The following is a 27,004-nucleotide window of genomic DNA, read 5'->3' as shown; positions in this document are numbered from 1 at the left end:
AGTATCATAACCCGATGAAATACACCGTAAAAAACGACTGAATATATTTTATAGATAAGTAATGAGTCATAATAATCACAACACAAGGATCTGCGCTATTATTTACACGTTACTGTCGATTTAAACGAATACTCCTGTTATGGTGCTTTTACCTCGAAATAAACACTGAACGCTTTCTGGGGAACAGTAGTTTTCACTTCCGGGTCAGGGTCGATCTGTGTGTTGCTGTCGTCCTTCCGCTCTCGCTCCGCCAGCCAGCACCTGATCGTGACTTCACATCTGCACAAAGTTTCCTCTTCGGTTCAATCCACGAGCGACGTTACACTTCTGAAGCAGGGAGCGCGCGACATGTTGTGTAAAGTGACCGTCAGCGGAGCGAGGAGGGCGACGCGGACGCTGTGGCTGCTGGTGCTGGTGAGTCTGTCTGTGAGCATCTGTGTGTGTCGAGCCTCCTCCTCATCGCTCCAGGAGGAGGACAGCGCCATGGAGAACATCGACACGGAGAAGAAGGCGGAGGAGAGCCACCGGCAGGACAGCGCCGACCTGCTCATCTTCATCATGCTCCTCACCCTCACCATCCTCACCATATGGCTGTTCAAGCACCGGCGCTTCAGGTTCCTGCACGAGACCGGGCTGGCCATGATATACGGTGAGAGACAGTGATGGAGAGAGAGAGAGGGAGGGGGGGGGGCTCAACAAGCTGTGACATCTTCTGTTCAGTACAGAAATAATAATAATGGTCATATTAATAATAGAGAAGAAAGGCCAATAATAACCCGGCACAAATTCCGGAATATACCTTCTGAAAAAAGAGACTGACTATTTATTTAAACCTGTATTATATTTGTATTGATGATAATTATATAGTGATACTTGTTGTACATTATTTTACTGCCCAGCCCTGATTTAAATGCAGTGTTTTGATTGGACTTTGAGGAACTAATACTTTACAATAGTATCTGAATGCTCTGCTACTTCCCACTTCTGTATTCTTGTGTGTTATTGTTTGGTTAAGATGAGACTGAAATTCACAAGCTAACCATGACTAAATAAAGTAATTTAACAACTATGTTAAAGTGATGCACACATTGATGCTAAATAATTTTACTTGTCCCCATTCTACAAAACTGTAATTTCAGACAGCTGCAGAAGCATCACCACCCCTTCGCTCCTCCAGTGACTCCTCTCTGCACTGAATTTGCTCATTAATTGACCCTCCCCTCTGTTGCCTTTTTTGTCTGGGCTCTTTTGTGACCCTTTACTCAGGAGTACTCGTTGGAGTGGTCTTGCGTTACGGCATCCACGTTCCTCGGGACATCAGCAACGTCACGCTGAGCTGCCACGTGAACGCCAGTCCCGCCACTCTGCTCGTCAACGTCAGCGGCAAATTCTACGAGTACACTCTGAAAGGAGAGATCAGTGCCAACGAGGTGGACGACGTGCAAGATAACGAGATGCTGCGAAAGGTACGCTGTTATTGTCAGGCAGAAGTTTGTCTCATCTCAAGCTGTTGCATTGATTACTGTAACTCTTATGAATGATGAATTTTGTGTTGTACCTTTATCTGGTGATTGAATGATGGGACACTAAAATTGAAGAGCAGTGGTTTGACAACCGCTTCAACATTTTCATTTATTCTTGATCAATGAATGAATCAGCTGAATTGCAGCTTGAATTCATGAATAGATAACTTCTGTTTACACAAAACATAATCCAGACAGAATGCCAGGGGACAGCCCTCTAACTGTAGGTCACTTCAACTTTTTGGGAGCCATGCTCTTTTAATTTATAAAAGCTGTCCCCTGTTCTAAACTTGTCATTTTACAACGTTAACAACTTTTTGATGATGGTCAGGAAGCTTATCAATCATGTTCCAGTTTATTTAAGTGATCCAATAATACAGCAGCCTTCAAGTTTCCATGAAAACAACTTTGTCTTGAAAATATTTTTTTGTAATTCCTTATAGTAATTCATAACGATCACATGACAGTCCATGGTAACATGTCATTACACAATAATACATGATAATTGTTTTTGTTTGTGACTCAGGTGACCTTTGACCCAGAAGTGTTCTTCAACATTCTTCTACCACCAATCATCTTCCATGCTGGCTACAGCTTGAAAAGGGTACAGTAGTATTACAGTAGTACATACAGTTTAGTTGTATTACAGTAGTATATATAGTGCAGTAGTATTTGCACCACACTTTCTACTTCTTCATTAAAAATAAATGTTTATTACAAAGTGAACATTCTTAAAACATTTGATGAAACAATGTTCTCCTTTTATTATGAAATCTGAAATCTACGTATTCCTCTTCGTCTTCTGAGACCTAAGTATTTGAAGTATTTAGTTCAAATGTAGGATTTTATTCAGAGTTATATGTAGACGAGTGTTAATGTGTTAAATTGTTTTGTTTTTCAGAGACATTTTTTCCGTAACATGGGATCCATTCTCGCTTATGCCTTTCTGGGGACTGTTATTTCCTGTTTTGTTATCGGGTAAGAATATTAGTTTTCCAAAAAGGAAAACACTGATACAAACATCCTTGTGATTTCATATGTGGGACTTTATATACAGAATTTGTAAAAGTCACTTGTCTGTGCGATTAAAGTCAGTGTGTTTTAGGATCTATTGCAAAACGACCTGCTGTTCCTCTGTCAGGTTGCTGATGTACGGCTGTGTGATGCTGATGAAGCAGGTGGGGCAGTTGGATGGAGACTTCTTCTTCACTGATTGTCTTTTCTTTGGCGCCATCATCTCTGCCACAGACCCTGGTACGTGTTAATTATATCACCATCATAGATTGGGAGCATGGCTCCTGAAGCGTTGGACCCCCCTCTTGCTGATGTGTATCATTATTTCTAATGCGGAGAATAATTCATTGTGTTTCTCTTTGCTCCCCAGTGACGGTCCTGGCCATCTTCAACGAGCTGCAGGTAGACGTGGATCTGTACGCGTTACTGTTTGGAGAGAGTGTGCTCAACGATGCCGTGGCTGTGGTTCTGTCCTCGTAAGTCATCTGTCTGTTTGACATCACGCACAGTTTGTTGAGTGTTCGCACGGCTGCTGCTGCTGCTCATGCATTTGTTATTAATTACCAGTGACCTTGAACTAAGCTAATATCAGCTTCTCATTGATGTGATGCTAAACCTGAGGTGGTACCTGAGCCGTCACTTGGTTTGTCTCCTGCTTTACACATAATTATTTCCACAGGATTGTTAATTATAATGGCAGGCACAGTGGAGGGGCCGGGCCCTGTGGAGAGACTTGGACCAGCCCATTGAACGGGTGTACTAAGTAGAGCATGGCATTGTGTGCCTTGGCGGTGCCTTGGGAGCGACATGACAAATCACTGGTCATTTGTTTTTACACTCTGGCTCATTCAACTGTAGACGCAGAACATTTCATTATTTCTTCATTTATTTCAGGACACATTCCTATTTTATTCAGACTTACTGCATATGCAGAAGAGGGGAGCCAGGAGTGTTTACAGACAAAATGCCTGATGATTTGTTTTTCAAGTGTGGGGGCTGTGAATGCAGGGGGTGAAAAGGGTCTGGCGTCAGACTTAGCTCAAGTAGTATTTGAAACTATTATTTGGAAGTGAGGTGTGCCACTTTGATTCCAATTTATTGGTCAAATATATTCTATTTTTCATAGTTGCATTCTCATGCTGACAATGACCCTGAACAATATTCAAAACGTCTGCTGCGATGACGTCCCTTTCATGGCACACTCCACTTTCAAACCACGTTTTAAAAGCTATTTGAGCCAAGTTTGATGAGACGTGTGGTACTTTTTCTTGTAAGTATATTTTTACTGGGATTTTTCAGTGTTGATACTCTACTACAAAGTCACACAAACTATAAATAAGAGAAAGTATAAAGTGACTCTGCTCAGCTTCTTTACTCCAAAAACGTTCTGTAGTGTGTGCGGCTGCTGTGACACGGATTCTTTGAGTTTGTTGTGTTGCCGGTTCTCTGGAATTTTTACGTCCGCATAATTTTTAAAGCAGATTCTTTATTTGACTAAATGATTAGAGGAAGGAAAAAGCTCTGTTGTCTCTTTTTTCCTATCATGAAAAAATGTGACTTTAACAGCACCTAATGATAAAAACTATATCCCTCTTTTCTTTTGTTAGTTATTATGATGAAGTAAATTAAACCAAAACTGCACAATAACATCCGTAATTTTTAGTCCTCTATTGACCTCAATGGAAATGTACATGCATATAAACTGAATAAAAGACACATTCCATATCTGTAATTCTTTTTTATAGCATTTAGTTTTAATCAAGACTTCAGTATAAATCAATTATCAACACTGAATTAATGAAATACTCTTTTATTCCAACCTTATGACCTTTTTCTCTTTATTCCAAGTTCCCTACATGAGTGAAAGTTTTTCTTTAGCAAATACTTTTGTACTGTATTGGGAGGTTACAAAATGTTTACATGTTGACTACAGCACTTTCTGTATTTAGGCTTCAACTTCAGCTTGAGAAGTTTGGAAATGACTATGAACCTTCTCTGATGATTATTTGTCAGGAGACAATGTACACTTTGCATAAGTATTTGCCATTAACGGTTGTTGTTTGTGTAACATCAGGTCTATTGTAGCGTACCAGCCAGCGGGAGACAACAGTCACACCTTCGAGGTCATGGCGATGCTGAAATCTTTTGGGGTTTTCCTTGGAGTCTTCAGTGGCTCTTTCGCTCTGGGGGTGGCCACAGGAGTCGTCACTGCTCTCATATCTTTTTTGTTCATCTCACTGCATTGGTAGATATTTTGTTATTTTATTTTGAGGAAAAAACGTATATAATTATAAGTGCCACGTTTGATTGTCTGAGTGTCCTGTTAAACTTCTTGACTCTCGTCTGTACGTGACCAAGTTCACAAAGCTGAGAGATTTCCAGCTGCTGGAGACGGCTCTGTTCTTCCTCATGTCATGGAGCACGTTCCTGTTGGCTGAGGCCTGTGGATTCACAGGTTACACACACACACACACACACACACACACACACACACACACACACACACACTCGAGAGGGAATTCAACACATACACACACTGTAATTAAATATAGTGACTATTTCAACTGGAAAACATGCTCTCCCTGCTGATGTGTTGCAGGTGTGGTCGCTGTGCTGTTCTGTGGAATCACTCAGGCCCACTACACCTTCAACAACCTGTCCCCAGAGTCCCAGGACCGAACCAAACAGGTCAGACCTGGACCACATTAGCACCACTTCTCATTCTGGTCCTTTCAATATGCTTCAAATATTGAGTTGTTTTTGTGCTTTTATTTTGAAAGCTTAGAAAGTGGCAGTTAGCAGTCAAAGTACAAAGGAAATATAAATAATAAAGCTGTGTATCAGTTTACAACTTATATTATGGTGGAGTCTGTGTGCTATACAAAGGGTTTCACAGTTTCTCAAGAAACACTGAGATTAGTTCAAGATTTTTGGGTCTGAAGTGAGCACAGGTTCTCTTTGCTGCTCATTTCCTACAAAATATATATATTTTTTCTTTATTCTAATTGTATTACTTGTTTCTTGTGTGTTGCAGCTGTTTGAGCTCCTTAACTTCCTGGCTGAGAACTTCATTTTCTCCTACATGGGTCTGGCCCTGTTCACCTTCCAGAGCCACGTCTTTAATCCCATGTTCATCGTAGGAGCTTTTGTATCTTTTTTTGCGTCTGAAATTACAAAAAAAACCCAGATGACGCTCTTCTTAGTCACATCGTTTTCAGTCACGTCAGTATTGGCATAGAAAACCTTCCCACGGTTTTACAATGAACCACCAACATGCAAATGGTAATTGATTTGAGGGGGTCAGTAAATAAGCTTGGAACAGAACTAACCAGCTCTCTGTTTTGTTTTGTGTTGGTGTCCTCTCCTTAACCTCTTCCCCACCCAGCTGGCAGTGTTCCTGGGAAGAGCTGCTAACATCTACCCTCTCTCATTCCTTCTAAATCTGGGACGACGCAACAAGATCACATCCAACTTTCAGCACATGATGATGTTTGCAGGTTAGTGGTATACAGATACAAGATCTTCATCATGTACAGTGTAACCTCTGTAAAAATAAGACTTGAATGGATTTAGACTTTAAGGCCTCTGCACCCTGTGGATCCAGTGGGACATTTTCTAGTTTTTTGCAGCATGCTGTGAGTAAATAAAAAAAAAAAATCAACACAGGTTCATTACCAGAGGTTTGTCTTATGTAGAAACTCACATGCTTGATGTTTGTTCATAACGATCATCTGTGCTGTGCTCGTCAGGACTGCGAGGTGCGATGACCTTCGCCCTGTCCATCAGGGACACGGCGACATATGCCCGTCAGATGATGTTCACCACCACTCTGCTCGTGGTCTTCTTCACTGTGTGGATTTGTGGAGGCGGCACCACCCAGATGTTGTCCTGCCAGCGCATACGGTAAGACTCTCCTCCACCCTGCTCGCATCCATCCCTGTATTTGCAGTTAGTGTTTGTTTGAAGGGGGATTGACACTTTTTTTCATGTTTGTCTCTGGCTGAGCAAACTTCAGTTTAAAACTCCAGGAATTAAGAATTGAAAATAACCTTTGGCCCTCCTCTGGTGAATGCCTGAGGGTTTTTATAATATGTACACTTCCTCATAAGGCCTCTCTGCTCAGGAACTTGTTAAACGGGGGAAACATGCTGCTCAACACATGCTCTGACAGCTGCTGACTCAAACTGATATACATGTGTTTGTTTTATTTACAGAGTGGGAGTGGACTCTGATCAAGATAACTCTGTGAGTCAGTCCCCTGTGAAAGAGGCATTACTTTTCTGGGATAGTGATGCATATTATGACCACAAGAAAATGCCTGAAAAGATTTCATGTTTTTTTTTGTAGATGAGCTTCGGCGAGGAAACAGAGAGAAGAAGCACCAAACATGATAGTGCTTGGCTTTTCAGGATTTGGTACAACTTTGACCACAAGTATCCTTTAGTGAGAAATTACTTTTTCTTCAGTCATAAAAGTCAAACAGAAAAAAACAAACATTTTATTTATTTAAATTTAAATTTAAAAAAAATTGGGGGATTTTAAATAGTTCTTGTTATTTATTGTCACTTTTCTGAGAGCTCGACAAATAAGTAAAGGATGATAAACCTTAAAATAATGATATAAATTCAAAATAAAAGTACACAAAATATAACAAAAAGCAGAAACCATCCATTGAAAATATTAGTATTAAAAACTGGTTATAAAGTTAGAAAAAATATAAAACGTCTATATAGATACTAAAATTAAGAGTTAGATTGTCCAACGATGTGTGCACATACAGGGAATTTGACTCCTGTTTAGTATCACTTTCATTGTACTTACATAGATAATCTTTCTATTCTTAAAGAGTTAAGAGTAGTGCAAAAGATAAACAATCGACAATATATACAAATACAAAGAGTGATGAATGGGCAGTAAATACACCATGGCTGTGGTGTGTGCAAATCAGCTGCTCTGTGTTTACACTGTTTAAGTAGTGCAATAAAAAGTGGTGCAAAGAAGTAATAAATATAAGTAGTTAAGCATTTTAACATTAGACACAAACATTTCTGTATATTTTCCTCAGAACTTTGAGCTCACCGTTTTTTTCTATCGTAGCTGCGTGGAGACTAATGTAGTTCACAGTGTCAGACAGCAGGGGGAGTTCTTCGTACAGACTGGAAGATTTTTTAATTTTATTTGATGATGCAATATTAAGATCATTATGTTGAATGTATTTTTACATAAATTACTAAATTGAATTAGTTAAATTTATTCTGTTTTTGCTCTTTTCAAATTGAACATGTCAGGCTCATCATTCTTAAATCTCATTGTACTGTCTCTTTGTTTTTTTTAATATGTCTGTCCTCTCTCTCAGTGCATGTTCTCCATGTTAACCTTCCTTGACTCGAGCCCCCTCTGCAGCTACCTGAAGCCCATCCTGACTCACAGTGGCCCCCCCCTCACAGCCACGCTGCCTCCCTGCTGCGGCCCCCTCGCCCGCTTCCTCACCAGCCCTCAGGCCTTCGAGGTCAGACACTGGCTCATACAGCAGCTATTTTAGTCCAAACTGTATTTGTGATGGTTTTATCCTGTATTAAGTGAATGGAAAAAGTTATTTTTTACTGGCAGATGAAGAAAAGATCGTTTGAATGTTTCGTCCTCATCTTAATTTTAGTTTCTGTGAAGTTAATGGAGTGTCTAACGTCTTCCTCCAGAATGAAAGCCAGTTGAAGGACGACGACTCTGACCTCATCCTGACCGACGGCGACATCAACTTGACTTATGGCGACATTACAGTCAGTACAGATGCCTCAGGGGCCCACACCAGCGGCGGTCTGGTCTTCGCTGGCGCCACCTCTGACGACTTGGACAGAGAGTTGGCATACGGAGATCATGAGCTGGTGATGAGGGGCACACGCCTGGTGCTGCCCATGGATGACTCGGAGCCGCCCTTTACAGACCCCCACCACCGCCTGCAGATGTGAAGAAGTCAGTCTGTCAGCGCAGACACAGAAAACCGTCCAACTCACACTGACCCGAGCTATCGAGCAAAAGACCAGTACCTGTCATTCTGCCTCTGAATTCTCTTCTGCTCCGGCACTGTTCCTCATTCATCTTGCTTTTTTATTTTCCACACGTTTCCTCACTGCTACATTTACTCACCTGCTCTTGTGGCATATCACTGTCTCTACCTCATTCTTCATTCTACTCATTTCCACACCTTTCTGGCATCTGCCAAAACTATAATCTATTCTTATTTATTTGCTGGTTTTTTATTTGGCAATCATTTGAAGGTGAATTTTTCTGTTTGGCTTCAACTTGTGTGCTAGTTACCTTAACTGTAGCATCGCACAGAGGTCCAGCAGCATGTGTTAGTGTGCAAACGCAAGTACCGACCACTATTTAATTTGTCGACGTACAGTATATCACTATATCTTTGATATGCATGCTGAGGATGCTTGTTGTTTTCTTTGTATGTGAGGTCGAGGGCTTTTGTGTTTCTGGGTCTGACCTTGAATGTTGCTGCCTTCTCTCTGTGCATCAGAGACATGCTGACCCAGTGGACAACTTTACTGTACATTTGGTTACAATCAAGTGCCTGGGAATTGTAGTTTTAAGCCTGGCGACCCACACTGTCTGAGGTAATCGGTCAAACGGTCAAAGTTTTCCTTTGTAAAAAAGAGAAATACCCAAAAAACAAAGCAGAGACCTCTGTCCATAAGGTAGCAATATACTCAGCGGGTGTTGGGGCTGTCGGTTTGTGCTATTTGCCTGTGAATAGTGTGTAGCCATGTGATGCCACAGATGCGTTGTGACCTGGCAGTGAAAGTCGTGGATCTCTCCCAATGACCTTTGACTGTGACATAGAGATGGACTTTACACCTTAATTTAGAAGCTGATGTCGCTCACAACTGAACGAAGGGCTGCTGTGAGATCCAAATGAAGAAAGCTTAGTGCCATCTCCGTCCTGCATTTGGACTTTTTGTGAAAACCAAATGTTATCAAGTGTTTTATATTTTTTTTGGCAACAGAGCTTATATATTTTAAGCAGAATCACATTTTTCATACTCATATTTGGCTTCATGCACATTTTTATAATCGTTGTTGAGACTTTGAATCCAATTTTCTCATTAAAAACAAAGATAGTTATATGAATTTGACACCAAAAGAAGTTGGACCATGTTGTTGGTGAGAACACTGGTGTTTTGTGAGTGTAACTTTGGTAAATCAAAGAATTGATTGTCTCTTTATCTGATTTTATTTGGGCTGCAACCGATCATAATTTTCATTGTTGATTCATCATTGTTTTGCTGATTAATGTCAAAAAATGCCCAAAGATATAAATTTTGCAAGCACATAAGACTAAAAATGATAAGTATTTACATCTATGAAGCTGGATGAAGTGAATTCTTTATGATATTTATGTGGGAGTTTGTATTAAGAACAGAACAACTGTAGTTGTTTACATGATGGATGTTTTTCTCTGCCGTCCTTTGGGATTCATGGCTTGATATTTAAACAGGATGTTAAATAACATTAACGTGCTTCAAGTCATAAGACGTGTTACATTTAACTTATTGTCTTACTCTGTCGTTCGATGTCGAGGTTATTTTCGTGCGTAGAATGGAAGGTTGTGTTGTCTCCTTCGGGTGTGGAGTATAGCAGCTGTTGATGGGGGTTCAACAGGAAGCGTTGATAGGACTTCACCGTGGCAACACTGTGTTGATGCGGACAGAGGCCAGGAAACACTCGATGACGTAGTCGAACACAGTGGTTTGGTGGTTTGCCCTTGCAGTGAGCCTAAGAAAAAAAAATCGGGTGAATGAGTTAAGGAAGAGAGTGTGAGATATAGATGATTAAAATAAGAGGAATAGATGAGGAGGAGAGTTTGGATGTTGTTTTTGTGTCTTTTCGTATATTGGGGATGAAACAGAGGTGGAAGGAAGAGCAGGCGTTTTTAAATATCGCTTTTCCTTCCACAGTTATCTTCTGCTATGCAGGAACTTCTTATTAAAAGTGTTGACATTAAATCAGCCATGCCTTTTGACATCCCATTATCCAGGAAACTATTTAATCTTCCCTCCGCTTTATACTTTTCATTTGTGTTATTTTGGACTTTTATTTTGTTGAAGGGAAACTGATGTGACGGGAAAAAAGCCGAATAATTTGCACTCATCTTTTGAGAATGTCTTTCTGTGTTATTGCCATGTTTGTTTTATCTAGCAGCTGCTTTTTTTATTGTTTACCTTGTGTTTTGGAAGCTTGTGAAAGAGCAATGTGACGTCTGTTAAATGATCGGTGAAGAAATGTATTTCGTAGACATTCAGTTTGGTTCATCGATGAAGACCTTGTGAAGAATAATGTCCGCACTGCAGTGGCAGACCTTTCATACTGTCATTAACCCTTTGCAGGTACTTTGTATGTATGTTCGCAGTTTAAATGTCTTCTACAGAGCATGAATCATTCATCCCCCACTGATGGTGGAAAAAAAAAAAATACAACATTATATACAAGCAGAGATTTGTGACACTGTTCTTTAACTGACACATTAAAAAAGTGAAATCTGCAAAAGCTCTTCTAGGTTTTAGTATTTGCTTCCAGCTCTGCCAGTGTGTTTCTCTCTTTGCTCTCTGAGTGGTCGGCTTTGACCAGTGGGAATCTTGTCTGAAGTCGCTGACCAAAGAGGCCTGCTGTGCTCTGTGTTTTCAAACAGTCCACCCTATCTTTATACTGCAAATCTCTCTCTCTCTCTCTCTCTCTCTCTCTCTCTCTCTCTCTCTCTCTCTCTCTCTCTCTCTCTCTCTCTCTCTCTCTGTGTGTGTGTGTGTGTGTGTGTGTGTGTGTGTGTGTGTGTGTGTGTGTGTGTGTGTGTGTGTGTGTGTGTGTGTGTGTGTGTGTGTGTGTGTGTGTGTGTGTGTGTGTGTGTGTGTGTGTGTGCAGGTACTGACTGTTTGCATCTGTATAAATATACTCTCACCTGTTCATGTGTGTGCAACGGTCAATAAATAGAAGCCTGTGCTTTTGATGAAAGCCCTCGCTGTGACGGCCTCCTCATTTGCTCTGTCCCCCCTTTTTTAATTTATTGGATGTCTTGGTCGTGTAAGAACGTAGCTGTCGAGATTCAGCGATCATTCCATCCACAAGACACATGAAACAAGATTAGTGCCAGAAATAATTCTACTTGAGAGGGGGATTTATTTCTTAATTGTATGAAGAACAGGTTTATAATCTTCATAGCCTCAGAATATGGCAGAAAGCCTAAACTTACAAGGTAATTAAAACTTAAAATATTTCAGTGGAAAAGATTCAACAGCAGGGTTAGTCCCAGAAAATGAAGATTCATTTTGTACATTTCCCAACCGGGGAAAACTAGTTGCTGGAATCTTCACACGAGCTTTACTTATTATGATTCACAGCTTATTTCTACCTGCGTAAAGCACATTAACATTTTATTTAAAAAAGTCGTTTTTTGGTCATTTGTGAGGGAAGCCACATCTTCAAGAGCTTAAAAGTCCAAACCATTTTATAATGAACAAAATGAAACCTGGCTTTAGTATAATACATGTGTTGCTGTGGAGAATAAAGCTTGTGTAGTTTTGCTGTGGATTGTAACTGAAATGAGGAACAATAACCTCACTATTTTATTCTCTTCTGTCCTCGCACGTCAACTCATCTCTAGATTGTTATGTAAAATAATCTAAACTACAAAACTTCATGAACTGATTCACACTTTTCTGTAATTTCTTTCCCCCCAAAAAAATATTAATCTCTCCTGTAAAAAAAAAAATCTTGACATGGCATATTTTCCCATCTCTCCAAGGTAGAAGGTGCAGAGTGGTGTTGATGTGAGAAGCCGCACCCTGCGCCGCCGAGACTGACAGCATTTTATTCTCTCAGACACGATTTGTAACACGTTCCTAATATGGTCACAACTCCCTCCAGTCTGCTCAAGAATGTCTGTGGAGCGGAGTGAGTGTTCAGGGAGGAAATAGTAGTTTTAAAGGGCCACTTACGTAGTTTTATACCCCCCCCCCCCCTTTCTCTTTCTGTCTTTCTCTCTCAAACTGTTTTGTCTATAAACTTAATTCACCCGATGTTATTTATAAGTTCCTGAATGATTGTTGAGTCATGACTTAATGTTTTCATGATGCCAGTGGCCAACGGCATAATGTTTTCAGGTTTTTGTCCGTCCATCCGGCCCATTATGATACATATGATATTATGATGAACATGATATCTCAAGAACCCTGTGGGGGAATGTCTTCAAATTTGGTAAAAACTCTCTTGGACTTACGCATGATCTGATTAGCTTTGGTTGGTCAAAGGTCAATGTCACTGTGACTGCACAATTCCTGTTTTTGGCATCTTGAATGTGATTTCTCAAGTCTGATTAGATTTCAGTGGTCAAAGGTCACAGTGACCTCACGTGTCTGGAAAAAGAAGATCTGCAAACTGAAAGTGCACTGGTTGGTGGAGGCATACAACCAAACTTTGTTGAACTTATTAACAGAAAGAAATTAGACAATAACTTATTAATGTAGGTATTTGATGATGCACGTCATCTGTTGCATTTGAATTCATCCAGTTAATATGGTTTCTTGTGTGTTTAGAGAAATGTTGCCTTTGCTCTTGCAGATGTGCACTTTAAAACATCTGCAGGTCCGATGGCAGAAGGAAAGACAGAGCAAACCTGTGGCTCTCATCAACACTGATCTCATATAATAAACTCCTGGTGATGTTACCGACAGAAGAACCTCATGTTCACAGTAACAGGATGAGAAACCAGCTGAGAGCTTATTTAAAGTGGGTCCATGTGCAGAAATATGATGTGAAGACTAGTCGTCACATTTTGACCTTTATGTTTGAGTAACCCAGAGACCTTGAACACAACAAACATGACCTCCTGACGATAAAACACTTCCGTACATCTCTCCCTCCCGACTGCACTCACAACACATCCTCACTCTCACCTCAGGCTGAGAGATGTGTGTTTATCCATGCAGATGGAGACACTCTGGACGTAATTCAAGCAAGGATGCAAATATCTGTTTAGTCTCAATGACAGGCTTTATATAAAAGCATCTGTGTTGCATAACAGGACCACACTCTGGCCATTTAATCAAGGACTTGTAGCAGATTAACTTTTTAAATGTACTGGCTGCAAGTGTTTACTTTAGGTGAAGATTGAGTCATCTTGGTTTAATTCCTCTTTTCATTACCAAAGAAGGAGATGATGAGGGAAATACAGAAGTAGGAGGAAAAAACAAGACAATCCATAATTTTATAAATACCTGAAATACAGAATTTATGCCAGATATTAAATTAACAACTGAACAGGGGGGACCCTCTGCAGAGCTACCTCCTACACAACAAGATAGTTTTTTTCCATTCCTGGTGAAAAAACATTTTTTTCTTGTTGATCCCATTCAGCTTCAGGGCCAATGAGAACTTTTGCTGAGAGATCTTGTAAATTCCTGGTTGAGGTCATTGTTTATGTGAGTGTACAGAGGTTTGGCTCGTGTCCTGCTGTGTTTTTTTTTTTTCCTCTCTGCTCTCCCTGTCCTTTAAAGCTGCGGTGCCTCCTCAGACTTCACCTCTTGGCCAAACGCGCAGGACGCACAGAGCGCACAGCTGCTGGAGAGAGAGACACTTCATCTGAGAGAGAGAGAGGTGAGTCTGGACCACAGCGGTGTTTTATAACCTATATCCACCAACAGAGGTAAAACAGGAGGATGATATTTGGTTCACTTAAAAACCGTTATAGCAGATGCATCATTGGCATTTCTGTATTCATCTCATACATGTCCTTGAACTTTTAAACTTTTTATTTCAGGGGTAAACTTTTTTATTTACATGCTTTGCTTACTTGTACACCATCACATTCCAGAGGGGAATATTGTAGTTTATTTTTTTACATCTATAATTATTGCACATATTTATTTGCACAGTTAGGAAGAACATGACAATGCATCAAACGTCATGATATAGTCATGCAAGCCTAATATAAAAATAAAAATCTACTATTTGAATGTAGAACTTTGTGGTACAGCTACAGTTATTTCCTATAACAAATATCAAACAATGTGATCCAAGTGAAATGAATAAAATAAAACTCAATATCAATGAGGCAGACACTGTTTCATAATATTCATGTAACCCAATACAACAGCCCTGCAGGATTAGACCTAATAATGAAACTTCCGATGTGATCTGTTTAAAATAATTATATCAAGATGTACATCAGTCGATATCAATAACTATCACCACGAATTTCACATGATTATTTCTTTTAAGTTTAAAGATTGAAATAAATCTCCTACATGATGAGAGAATGACAAACGATTGATAAACAGCAAAGCATTCTACAAATCTGAGGTAGATCAAGATGTAAAAAGTGTGTCTGCTTCAGTTGATGACTGTGCTTCACTGTTTACTTTACCCTAATATTTTAAAAGCCACCCCTCTTAAAGTCTAAATGTAAACCAAACAATGTAATTCAATCCAACAAAACAGGCAGTAAGGGCTGCAGGCTGTGTCGTGATATTATCCTCCTGCAGTGATGCTGGTGTCTGTGCACTGAACAGCTCGGCCCCAAAGTTGCCATGTGAAACTGTAAAAACACACATCAGCTCACCGTCTCCTCCCTCTGGGTTTGGGCAGCTGCCAAACCCAATGCATGATGTCATTAAAGAGACCTGGAGATTACGGTCCTATCCCTGGCACACTGGACCTCCTTGTGGCTCCACTATGACTTCACCATCCTTTAAAACCCATAAAAGACTTTGTAATTTCACCGCGTAATAAATTTAACCCACTTTCAACTTGAAGACACAGCTCTTTGCTTTAGTGACTAACTTCTTTTTCCAAAACTCTTTTTTTACAGACCATAATATGCATATTTAATTTTTTTAAATGCAGTATTTTAAAATAAGTAGTGAAATCAGCACTGAGTAAACCCAATAGACACAGATCAGGCAGGGACATGCTTTTCAGGAGAGTTTCAAAATTATTTTTTATTCCTGCAAATAGAGTGAGTAAAAGAGAGAGGGGGGGGGGGCAGAGAGTTGATGAAAAACTCACCAGCTCAACACTCCTAAATAGGAAATGCTGCTTATTTGTGTGTGTGAGCTGAGCTGTAGTATAAGTGGAGGCAATGTCCTCGGTTGTGGACGTCAAACTGCTGGTTTTCTCCCCCTCAGCTAGAGAAAAGCCGCAGCTGAAAAAATCACACGATTACTCTGCGAATAAAAGAGGATGAAAGAGAGAAAGAAAGGAGAGATGAGGAAAACACAAGAACCACAAGTGAGAGGGAATGAGAGCTGGATGCTTTGTGTGAGTAAAGAACTCTGTGTGTTAATGATTAGAGAAAAACCTGACGTGAACTGTGCATGAAGAATTCATATTTTCTGATGGTTCACGTGTGTCTCACTGAGATATTCAGCCCAGAGTCTAGTCCACAAGAACATATTGCTCATTGTTGGGAGGCTCGAGTCATGTGAGAGCTGAAGTGCTGCAGGCTTTCAGTGAGGGCTTTATCTCTAGAGTGCTTGTGTGTCTGTGTGTGTTAGCTATACTCCTGTCTAACTCATATCCCCTGGACAGTTTTGTTAGTGTGCTGATAGAGCTCCCGTTGTGGTCTTTTGTCCTCACATGTTTGACCTCAGTGAGTCTGGGTCGTGCAGCTACACCCTGATATCCTCTGCTGCTCACTGCACATAAATGTTTGTGTTGTAACACAACTCTCTGCGTGTTGACAAAATGACAGCACACGTCTTGTTGCTGTGCTTGTGTGTGTGTGTGTGTGTGTGTGTGTGTGTGTGTGTGTGTGTGTGTGTGTGTGTGTGTGTGTGTGTGTGTGTGTACTTTGTGAGGACCATTTTGAACATCGACCTTAGAGTGAGGACATTTTAGTTTTTTCAATGGGCAGTTTGAGGTTAAGACTTGATTTTATTGTCAGGGTTAGAATTAGGTTTAGGTTATGGTCAGGCATTTAGTTTGGGTGGTCAAGGTTAGGGTAAGAGGCTACGGAATGTATTATGTCAATGAGTGTCCGACAACAATGTGTGTGTGTGTGTACATGGTGAGTCATTGTTCCCCTGACAGTAATGGTGTGGCTCCATCTGTCATTGTCTTGTCCTCCCACTAACTAGATTTGGAGGCTGACAGAGACACATGGACATCCAGGGCCGAGAGGTCATTGAGAAACGAGTGCTCAGACAGACGCACAAACAATAACAGTGGTGGGACGGTTGCTGCTTGTTCCACTCGTTCTGAGGTGTGCCTCGCTCTTGTTCAGGAAGTACAAGTTTGATTTCCTGTTTCTCCATGCAGCCAAGAAGCAACACCTACCAAACAATTCATGGCATGCGATGATAGGGTGAGATTCAAAAGCATAAACAGTATGAAAGAGAGAGAGAGAGAGTGTGAGTGTGGGGTCTTCTATAGCATTTACACCCTTTTTCCACATCACCAGAAACATAATCAGCCCAGATTATCTTTGTTCGATATGATCAGGAGTTATTTCTGTTCTGTTGTGAGCGACGCTCTGGAGACGGCAGGTGGGGAGGTGGGCGCTACATTCCTGCCTTATGGACTCTCGCTGTAATAGGATCACAACATGAGACTGTTAATAAGCAGCACAGTGTGAGGACAGAGAATCAAAACTGGAAATACGTGGAGCTTAAGTGGAGTTGAGGTTTTAACACTGATAACTTTTATTTCGATAAGTGTTAGGTACAGAAAGTGGTCTGGAAAACACGAAATACGTACGATTATTGGTTTTCATTGCCAAATCTTTTTTGATTTTATCTGTTCACCTCTGGACGTTTGTCGGAGTTCATTTGAAAAACAAGAAATTTTCTTCATTATCTCTTTAAAATCAACAGTTGACATTTGGCTGATACAAGGAAGTTGGACAACCAAGAAGATAAAGGAATTATCAGATGATAAAACTGAGTAGAACGGTATTTGTTGAAGAACCACATGGCTGTTACTCTTTCACAGACTTCACTGTGTCCACAATGTTTTCACCTAATTCAACAACCTCTGTTTGTTCAAAGACTTCCATTAGGTTTCAGTATAAAACCCAGATCACATACAGTTGGTAACAAGGAGATTTTAACAACAATTAACAATTTAATTTTAATGAGTTTCAGTATTAGCCCAGAAGGAAAACCCTGGCTCCAGAGAGGACCTGTTAACTTTTTCATGTCACCCGAAGTCCACCATAGGTTCTCCTACATGAAAGTGAAGGGGTGGGGGTCTTCAGTTATCTACTGTCACAAACGCCGGCCAAACTGGGATTTGAACCGGAAACCTTCTTTGGTTGCAATCTGCTGCCATGTAATCCTACACACTGCACCATTAAAGGAGAATTTGAAGACATATCTCAATGTAACACAGAGCTGTTCATCTGTTGTTTTGTGGGCCGGGAGTCATGGCGCCTTCCTGCACATTAATTAGTCTTTGTGGGTTCAGTGTAATTGGGTGACAGATGATAAAAGGGGACAGATGTAATGTTGTGTTCCAGGGTAATAGTCCAAATCAAATCTGTAACTACAACCAGATGCCTTTTAAATTAGTGAGCACTTACACAGGCTGGTTCACTGTATTGATTTCTTTTGTGTATAAAATATGAAGATGATCATTTAGGATCTAACTGAAATCAGAGAGTTTATCTAATCTGCTGATTTATTTCTTGTCTTTCGAGGCTCCTGGTCTCATTTCTACAGCTCTGTACACACTAAAGACCAAAATCAGTCAGAGTAAAGAAGAGACTCATTTGCTGAACTGCAGGAAAGATAATGATAATGATAATGATAATGATGGTGTGCTCTGTAATATTTAACCGAATTTAAATCACCGTAATCAACATTATGTTAACTATGAATCAGATGACTGTGTGTTTAGTATCAGTCGCAGTAACACACACTGTTATCATCTGACTCTGCAGCCCCCCCTCAGCCTTTTAACATCTTTCCTCTCATTAGGTTTGTTTTTTATAGCACACACTTTTATTGTTTTAATTCTCTCCCACCACTCCCATCATCTCATCTCCCTAAGCTCAAACATTGTACAATTCCCGCTCAGCACCAACCAACAAACAGACACAGTGAACCTAAAGGAGCATATGGCAGCTAAAGAGCCACACTTTCCCCCCAGGAGTTGGTAGAGACCTAAAACAGAGCATCATACAGATGTGGGCCACTTCGCACAATTGTGGCCTGAACAAAATGGATTTGAGTCTTGTAAAATAGCGAATGTGGCCCAAATATCCCAAAACAAATGTGGGCCTTTTTTTCAGAAACGTGGTGCTCTAGGTAAAGTGTAATCTGGATGTGAACCTAAAGTGGCCCATGTGGAAAATGGGGAAAATGGCTGAAATAGCACAAAAACAAAGTCGGGCCACCTTTGGCACCTGTGGTTGGTGTACGGTATTGCTTTGGCTCACTTGTAGCCCAGATATGTCAAACAGGAGCAGACTACCCGAGTTCCATCATTCTATGTATATATGTATATGATGACCGTGTGGGCCACATCTTCACCACATCCACTTAAAAGGTGATGATACTGTTAAGTTCATAATTTTTTTCCTCTGCACCAAAAGTGCCCTAAACACTATTACAGATTTACTGACATATTAAAATACCTGTGCTTTTTAAAGTTCCAGAGAAGCTGGTTCCCATTATGACCCTGTAAACTGCTCAGTTTATTAAGAGTGTATAGTATTCAGCTCTGTTGTTGTATCTCAGAAGAGAATTGTCTTTGAAACACTGATTTTATTTTCTACCTCAGAGAACTCTGTCTTTTTGCGATTCTTTCAGGAATGCGCTGGATGTTTCCTGCTGCTTGAAATATTCTCTCTCACTATAAACAAATCACAGTAAACAGAGAGAAGAAATGAGTCGCTTTTTTTCCTCTGATTCTAGAATAATCTTCTCTGGCTCACTCTATAGCTCAGGTTTCACTTCCATGATGGTTGTAAATATGGAAACACACTCAGGTATGAAGAAGAGGATACTAACACAGCACTCTACACTCTACAACACTCCCCTCAGCTCGGGCAGTAATATCCCGCTGCTCCTCCTGTGACTCATCCCTTTGACTTATGATGTTCAATGATCCAACTTGTCATAAGTACATGTTCCAAACACCAACAGAACTTTTGATGTCGGGGCACTGGGAGTATCTGTTATCCTTCATCGCTGCATTTCATTTTTTGACCTGTGATGTTACAGCAGTGGAATCCATCCTCCATCACCTAATCTATCCCCTCAGCATCCCTCTCATCCCCTCTGGTCTTCATACCCTAAAAAGGACCGGAGGGGCCGAAGGTTGGATTTGGACGTGGGGCCGAGGGGTGTGTTTGTATGTGTCACAGAGGGGTATATACAGCCTCCCATAACTAACTGAGACGTATGGTCTGAGGGTTTGACCTCCTGTGGATGCTACTGTCTCCTCCTGTCCTTGTGTCATCTTTTTCTTCTCCTTCTTCTTTTCCTCCTGACTGGAAGCAAACATGAGTTTCTACAAGCACTCAGGTAAAAATAAGAGAAGAGTGCACAGGTTGCTAGTCAAATTATCGAGTGCATTTCTTGTAATCAGGTGCAAATTCTAAAACCTTTGTACCTTTGGTGAGAATTAAGGGATTCTCTTAAAAAGTTTGAAAATTATGCTTAACATTTTAACATTGTCTTTTCATTTTACAGGCTGAGAAAATCATTTTTCAGACCGTATTTTCCACAGCTTTTAAATTCTTTTAAAGCTTGAGAAGCAGTATATTAATGTACTGCTAAAGATTTATTATTTTTATAGTTTTTTAATTTAGAAGAAACGTTCATGTTATGTATCAGATTAAGTTCTTTAAAATGAACACATGAATTCGAGGGGTATTTAGTTTTTGGTAAAAGTATTAAACCAAAAGGATCTTTAAAGCTTCTGAGTTTAGAAAATTACCAAATAATTTAGTTTTATATGATGTTTAGAATAGCGACCTCTCTTCAATTTCTCATTTCTTGACACATGTTTTGAGACACAACTGCCTGTTCCAGGTTTCACACTGAGCTGTAATTAATGCATTGTTTTCTACACAGCACCATGATAACGAGATGTGATTATGTAAAAAATGATCTGATTTTGCAGGAGAGCATCTTTCAAGAGAACCCGCTGTTGTTTTTCAAAGAGGCAGAGAACCGAAAGTTTCTAAACTGTGGCTATAGATCTGAACTCTGGGTCGTCCTGATTTTGATCCACTCTTATCACGTCTCTGACTCACCTCTCAATCTGGTCTCACCCTGACCTTTCTGACTGGTCCCTGAAGGGAGCACGGTGGAACGCAGCCGGGCGTCGGTACATACCGGGCCTGTTTGACAGGCGGCAGCTGTCACGCTGCTTGTGACAAAAGATTAAAGTACCACACACATCTCAACTGGAGCCACAATAGCTGCTTAGTCCCAGTAGTCATCACTCTGCATCCCCCTCCATGTGTCCCCCCCCCCCAGAAGGTCAGTGGACTTTAGAGCGTCCAAGTCTGAAATAGATCCCTGCTTATAGGAATCAAGCACTGCAAAGTGGATTTGAGGTGATTGACTGCGTTGGGTTTTGCCTGTGTCACTGCCACTAAATGGACGTGGGTGGGGGAGCGGAGTTGGGGTGTGTCGGGCTCAGTCTGGTCTTTATCCCAGCTGCACAGCTGCACATAGATATTCCCCTCTCATCTATCAGTCCACACTCACCAGGGGCACATACCACACATAGGGAAGTTCATATCTATCACATGGCCGTGGAGCACATCCCACTTAAATAGCAGCAGTCCCCTTTTGTAAATATTTCCCTTGTTCCTATGGTTACGAGGACAAAATGCCATTCCACCAATTGTTTACCTCCATCACTCCTGTTGTCCCGACCGGATTTAAATCGATATCAGTCACACTGAATAAATCACTTTCGCTGAGGTTCACCCGCTGTTCATCTGCTCCGCCTGACATCCTGTGACAGAGGCTTTAAAGTGATGTAGATAAAGTTGAATGCGTCCACACGCTCCACCCTGTGCACAGTTGTTCCAGGAAACTTCTCGGTCTGCTCCCAGCAGAGGCCGGCTGTGATGGAGATGCAGGAATGTTGATGAATGAAGGAGAGAAAAAAGACAACTCAGTTTACTGTGCTCCCACCGAGGGGCCAATAAACTGACCTGGCCCAAAGAGAGCGTGTGGGCCGGACTGTGCGAGGGGGGTCTCTCAGGTGATGGAGGGGGAGTTGGAAGGGAATAAGCCAGAGAGACTAAAAATATGCACCGAGCTTTCCAGGGAGAACTTGATAAAAAAAAGTCTGGTGGCCAGAAAATACGCAGACAACAAGCAGACGACTGTAGGCTGCTCCTGGTTGTACTTCCCTCATCACTGTGGTATGCTGCTGCTGGAGCTGGTCTCCCTGTGACCTCACAGGAAAACACAAAAGATAATCAAATGTCTGCATAATACACTTGTTTTGCAAACTAACTATAAAGTTAGTTTCAGCCTTAGGGAATAATTGACTGTTCACCAAACAACAGACACACAAAATATGGGATTTGTGCTGATTTAATTTTGCTTTTTGCTCCTAATTCCTTAAATTTCTTTCTGCATTGTAAAACACCTTGAATTTACATTGTTCCTCTGCATAATAAGAACACGTTCATCGCTGTTGTGTGGGACCTTGAAGCTCTGACTCTGTTCACTTGTTCTAAAAAGAGGCGACACTGTCCCCATCTGGCGTCTGAGGGAAACTCACAGTGATGGAGTCCAGTGTGTGACGGTGTCCTGTGTCTCCACAGCTCCCAGGAGTTACCTCAGCTCCACCATGACCGACCGCTTCGACTGCTACTACTGCCGTGACAACCTGCACGGGAAGAAGTACGTGAAGAAGGACGAGAAGCACGTGTGCACCAAGTGCTTCGACAAGCTGTGCGCCAACACCTGCGCAGAGTGCAAGCGCCCCATCGGTGCTGATGCTAAGGTGGAACAGAGTGTGAGAGGTGTCGAGAAGAGATAGATGAGTGAAGCATTTCAAAAAACATATGATTGAAAATAACAGCAGAAGTCAAATTATACAAATAACATTTTTTTTAAAATAAATATAGTATAATACAATTTTTTAAAATAAATAATAATAATCTATTACTTTATATAGCACTTTTCACAGTGAGGAGTCGCAAAGTGAATTAGAGGATGGTAAAGATTTAAAATCAGAAATGTGCAGGTTCGTACAAAGTGCAAAAACAGAAAACACACACACACACACACACACACACACAGTGGAACACATACACTATGATTTGAAGAGTACGAAGATGAAGCAGTTGATTGAAACTAGATTTTACAGTAAAACCATGTTTTAAGGTGAAGGTGAAGGTTAAAAATAAGGTTAAGTTTAAGATTAAAGTTAAGAATAACATTAAGAAAGGTGAAGGTAAGGGTTGGGCACGTAGTAATGGCTGAGGCTATAGTCAATGTAATGTCCTCTGAGGTCGTGGGGATGTGTGTGTGTGTGTGTGTGATGTGTGAAAAAATGTTAATACCAATATTATTTCTACCAATGTTACTTAAATACAATTCTTTCCATCACATTTCCAGCATCTAACTCTCCTCTACGTCCTCCTGTCTCGGTCACTGCACTGTAACATGAGCCTGAGTTCACATGAGGAGCAAACAAACCCCACTTTGATTAATTGGGTCTGCATGAGGATTCAGTCCAGGGCACCTCTGCTCACCCTGCTCTTACCCTCTGCTTTCAGGAGCTGCACCACAAGAACCGCTACTGGCATGAGGACTGTTTCCGCTGTGCCAAGTGCTACAAGCCTCTGGCCAGTGAGCCGTTCAGCGCCCGGGACGATGGCAAGATCATGTGTGGCAAGTGTGGCTCTCGGGAGGATGGTAACCGGTGCCAGGGCTGCTACAAGGTGGTCATGCCAGGTGGGTGTGCTCACTGTTACACTTTATTCTTAATGCCCCTGACACACAATCTTCTGCTGGAGCTTGTTTTCATAGTTTGAACTGTCAGGGCCCAGCTGGGTGTAAAGTCACATAGATACTTCCCCGAGCTGATCAGCATTTGAATTACAATACAGTGAGGGCTTGTTTGCTTGGATTGTATAAAATGCAGTTGCGATAAAACAGATTAGCTGAGTTGTAAAGCAGGATTTTATTCATGAATAACGTGACAACATTAGGAACCATTTTAAGGGGCTTTAAAGCAACACTATGTGACTTTTACTGAGCAACAGCGCCCTCTGCAGCCACACACAGTGACTAATTCTTTTCATCTGGAGAAAAAAACTGCCTATCTGAGCTGAAAGGATGCATTTTACCCATGATCCTCGGCTTCCCCAACCAGAAGAGACTGCTGTAACAAATCCACAAAACTGTGCTTAGAACTCTTCATATTTTCAAAGTTTACTCGCATCATTTTGTAGAAAAATGCAGTTTTTTAAGGACTTTTGAGTCTTTTTAAATGATCAACAGTTCAGTGTTACTTTTGAACCTCAGAGGAGATCGCACCCGCTCAAGAGTTTACGTCCATATCATGTTTTCAACACAACATTATTTTCCCACACCTGCCCTCTTTGTGACCTCCCTCTGGATTTGTTTTGCTCGGTCAAACACAGTGTAACTGAATCTCGTGGCAGAGGTTATTATTACAGATGCCCTCGAGCTTGTAGAATATTCATCTTCCTCATTTGAAGCCGTCAGTATCTGTTTCAGATGACCTGCTGGTGGGTCACTGGTTATAAAATAATAATGTGCTTACAAACTTCATTCAGACCTTTATTTTAAATTCTAGTTGAGATCTCAAGGTTTCCAAAGATGCTGATTAAATCTGGAGAAATTTGCATTTGTTTTAAAGGTGAAATTATAAAAATATAGTCTCATGTTTAAAATTTTCACTCAGTAGAAATGGTTATGTATTTGTATATGTTTAAATATATATAGTGTTATTTTTATTATGTATATTGTATTTATTATTACATATATATTTTTGTACATTATATACAATATAGAGCACAGGTAAACACATATTTATAAATATAAAGGAAGCTGGATTAAGTATAAACAATGATCAGTAAATGATTTATGGAGAAGGGGTGAGATTAAATATGTTTGTACTTCTTTTTGCTCATTTTTGAATATGTAGATAAAAATCATTAAGCATTTAAAAAAAATTAACTTGTTTCTATAATTTATTTTTTTAATTTACATGTTTAAAAAATGAATTGAACATCACAAAGCTTCAATAAAAGAGAAGCTTGAACACAATATATATTGTTAGACAGTTAAGAACTGAATTATTAAAATATACTAAAATACTACCAATGAAGAAGAGACAAACTATATGCTGTGGAGGTGAAAACTCGACTGACATTACGCTCAAATGGATTTGATCCTGTTTCCAGGATCGCAGAACGTGGAGTACAAGAACAAGGTGTGGCACGAGGAATGCTTCACCTGCTTCGACTGCAAGCAGCCGATCCGCACACAGAGTTTCCTGACCAAGGGTGATGACATCTACTGCGCCCCCTGCCACGACAAGAAGTTTGCCAAGAAATGCTTCCACTGCAAGCAGGTACAAGCTGTGATGGCATCATTGTGAAAGTTTTACTGTTGTGAAGTTACCGTACTGTTCTTTTTACTGAATGAATGAGCGTCTGGTCGTGTTGTGTTTGAGCTCATCACCAAGGTGTCTCCTTCTTTAGCCCATCACCTCTGGGGGGATCAGCTACCAGGACCAGCCCTGGCACTCCGACTGCTTCGTGTGCCGCACCTGCCGCAAATCTCTGGGAGGAATCCGCTTCACGTCCTTCGAGAACAACGTCTACTGCGTGGACTGCTACAAGACCGACGTGGCCAAGAAGTGCCACGGCTGCAAGAACCCCATCACAGGTGAGCAGAGATGAATGAGAAAACTGGTGCAGCTATTGTCTAGTGTGTTTTCCTGAACTCCGACACATTATGATTTTATAATCTGAGCTGCACCCCCCCCACCCAGAATATACAGTACATCATCAAACAGCTTCAGTGTCTCACAGCAGAAAAATATAGATCTGGTATCTTTTTATTTATGAGTCTGTAATTTTGAATAATTTCCAAGCATTGAGAGAGAATAGAAACACTGTTGAATTAGTAATGAGCAGTGCACAGCACAAATGGGACATTTTTCAAGGAGCGAGCTTTCAATTACGCACACAGAGAAAAGCTTCTGACGATTTTAAGTGATTTTTCCTCATTGTTTTATTTTTTTAAATTATTTTATAAATTACATCATTATTTCCAGCTTGAGTTAACGCAGGGTCAATGGCACAATGAAAAGTGTTGGACGAGAAGTAAAAGTCAGCTCAGCAATGTCATAAGAGCATCAGCCAAGGAAAAAGGGAGAGGATATTCTAAATGAAGTAAATTTAAATTAAGAGCACAATATAAAAACATTAAATATAAATATAAATGAGGATGAAAACTCTATGAGAGAGTATCTAGGAGCTGTTTTTGTATGTGACAGACAAATTAAGTGTAACCACAATTTTTTTGCTATCCAAGCAAACATCTTGAATTTCATAACACAGATAAGTCCACAGGACTGAGCACAGTCAAATTCAAACTTCCTCGATGCAAATTACACAAGCACATTTGCTTTGAGTACAGATCAGTGTGTGCTGACAGCTTGGATATTGCTTCTAAACCAAATATGACCAGCCGTGTTCTGACGGGTTTTTTTCCTGTGGTCTCTGCAGGATTCGGCCACGGCACCAACGTGGTGAATTACGAGGGCTACTCTTGGCACGATTACTGCTTCAACTGCAAGAGGTGCAGCCTGTCTCTGGCCAATAAGCGCTTCGTCATCACCGGGGATCACATCCACTGCCCCGACTGTGCCAAGAAGCTGTGAGCTGCACCGTCAGCTGTGGAGAATATCACGGTTTTAAAAGTGGGATTACACCAAAACTGATGTTTAGACTCTCAGTTGGCAACAAAACAAGTTTTCTCATAAAATTTAGTTTTGCAGAAAGAAATTTGAGTCAATATTGGTGAAGCATCTTCTTCTGAAGTGGACAGATTAGGGGTTATTTTAACTCAATATGCACTATAGCTTGAATCATTTATCGACATATACATTACTGCAGCTTGTATTAGTGACAGGGTGTCGTGTACCATTACTCTAATCAAATCCAGGATTCTGTTCATCTTTACGAGAAGTATTTTCAGTGCCTTACTGGAATCTTCAGAGAAATTAAAGTGCTGTTTACCTTCAAACTGCTGCTCATACACACCAGCTTTGATTATTAATCTGCTTCGTCTCTTGAGGCCTGGATGTATTCTGAGCGTTTAAAATGATGTTTAGAGTGAATTTAAATCACATTAGGATTTTGAGATTGATGCTGAAATATAAACTGCTCCTGTATTCAAGACTTTGAGTGTAAACAAGAATAAAAATAAATAAATATAAAACATGGCAAAGGA

The 27,004-nt window shown here is 40.6% G+C and overlaps 2 protein-coding genes across 4 annotated transcripts; both read left to right on the top strand.

The window, feature by feature from the left end:
• The first annotated feature begins 204 nt into the window (after nucleotides 1-204).
• Nucleotides 205-11,549, top strand: slc9a6a (solute carrier family 9 member A6a). Of its 2 annotated transcripts, XR_011244004.1 has the most exons (17): nucleotides 205-649; nucleotides 1,267-1,466; nucleotides 2,050-2,127; nucleotides 2,425-2,501; nucleotides 2,665-2,777; nucleotides 2,908-3,013; nucleotides 4,612-4,753; nucleotides 4,887-4,992; nucleotides 5,137-5,225; nucleotides 5,572-5,685; nucleotides 5,923-6,034; nucleotides 6,287-6,440; nucleotides 6,752-6,782; nucleotides 6,885-6,970; nucleotides 7,941-8,046; nucleotides 8,234-11,411; nucleotides 11,460-11,549. XR_011244004.1 is itself a non-coding variant. In XM_020082718.2 (16 exons), exons 1-16 carry the CDS (start codon nucleotides 349-351, stop codon nucleotides 8,501-8,503), a joined length of 2,085 nt encoding a protein of 694 aa, XP_019938277.1. In that variant the 5' UTR covers nucleotides 205-348; the 3' UTR covers nucleotides 8,504-11,549. The 2 variants fall into 2 exon arrangements, 1 of the variants encoding a protein (XP_019938277.1); XM_020082718.2 differs by having other exon boundaries at nucleotides 8,234-11,549.
• Nucleotides 11,550-14,051: 2,502 nt separating this feature from the next.
• Nucleotides 14,052-27,004, top strand: fhl1a (four and a half LIM domains 1a). 2 transcript variants are annotated; one of them, XM_069531168.1, is made up of 6 exons: nucleotides 14,052-14,189; nucleotides 22,330-22,511; nucleotides 23,290-23,467; nucleotides 24,946-25,115; nucleotides 25,246-25,432; nucleotides 26,278-27,004. In XM_069531168.1, the coding sequence occupies exons 2-6, from the start codon at nucleotides 22,356-22,358 to the stop codon at nucleotides 26,430-26,432; spliced, it is 846 nt and encodes a 281-aa protein (XP_069387269.1). In that variant the 5' UTR covers nucleotides 14,052-14,189; nucleotides 22,330-22,355; the 3' UTR covers nucleotides 26,433-27,004. The 2 variants fall into 2 exon arrangements, with proteins under 2 accessions (XP_069387269.1, XP_069387271.1); XM_069531170.1 differs by lacking the exon at nucleotides 14,052-14,189 and adding an exon at nucleotides 19,861-20,059.

Source organism: Paralichthys olivaceus, chromosome 9 (assembly GCF_024713975.1).
Source record: "Paralichthys olivaceus isolate ysfri-2021 chromosome 9, ASM2471397v2, whole genome shotgun sequence".
Lineage (NCBI taxonomy): Eukaryota > Metazoa > Chordata > Actinopteri > Pleuronectiformes > Paralichthyidae > Paralichthys > Paralichthys olivaceus.
This window is presented reverse-complemented; position numbering and strand designations above follow the sequence as displayed.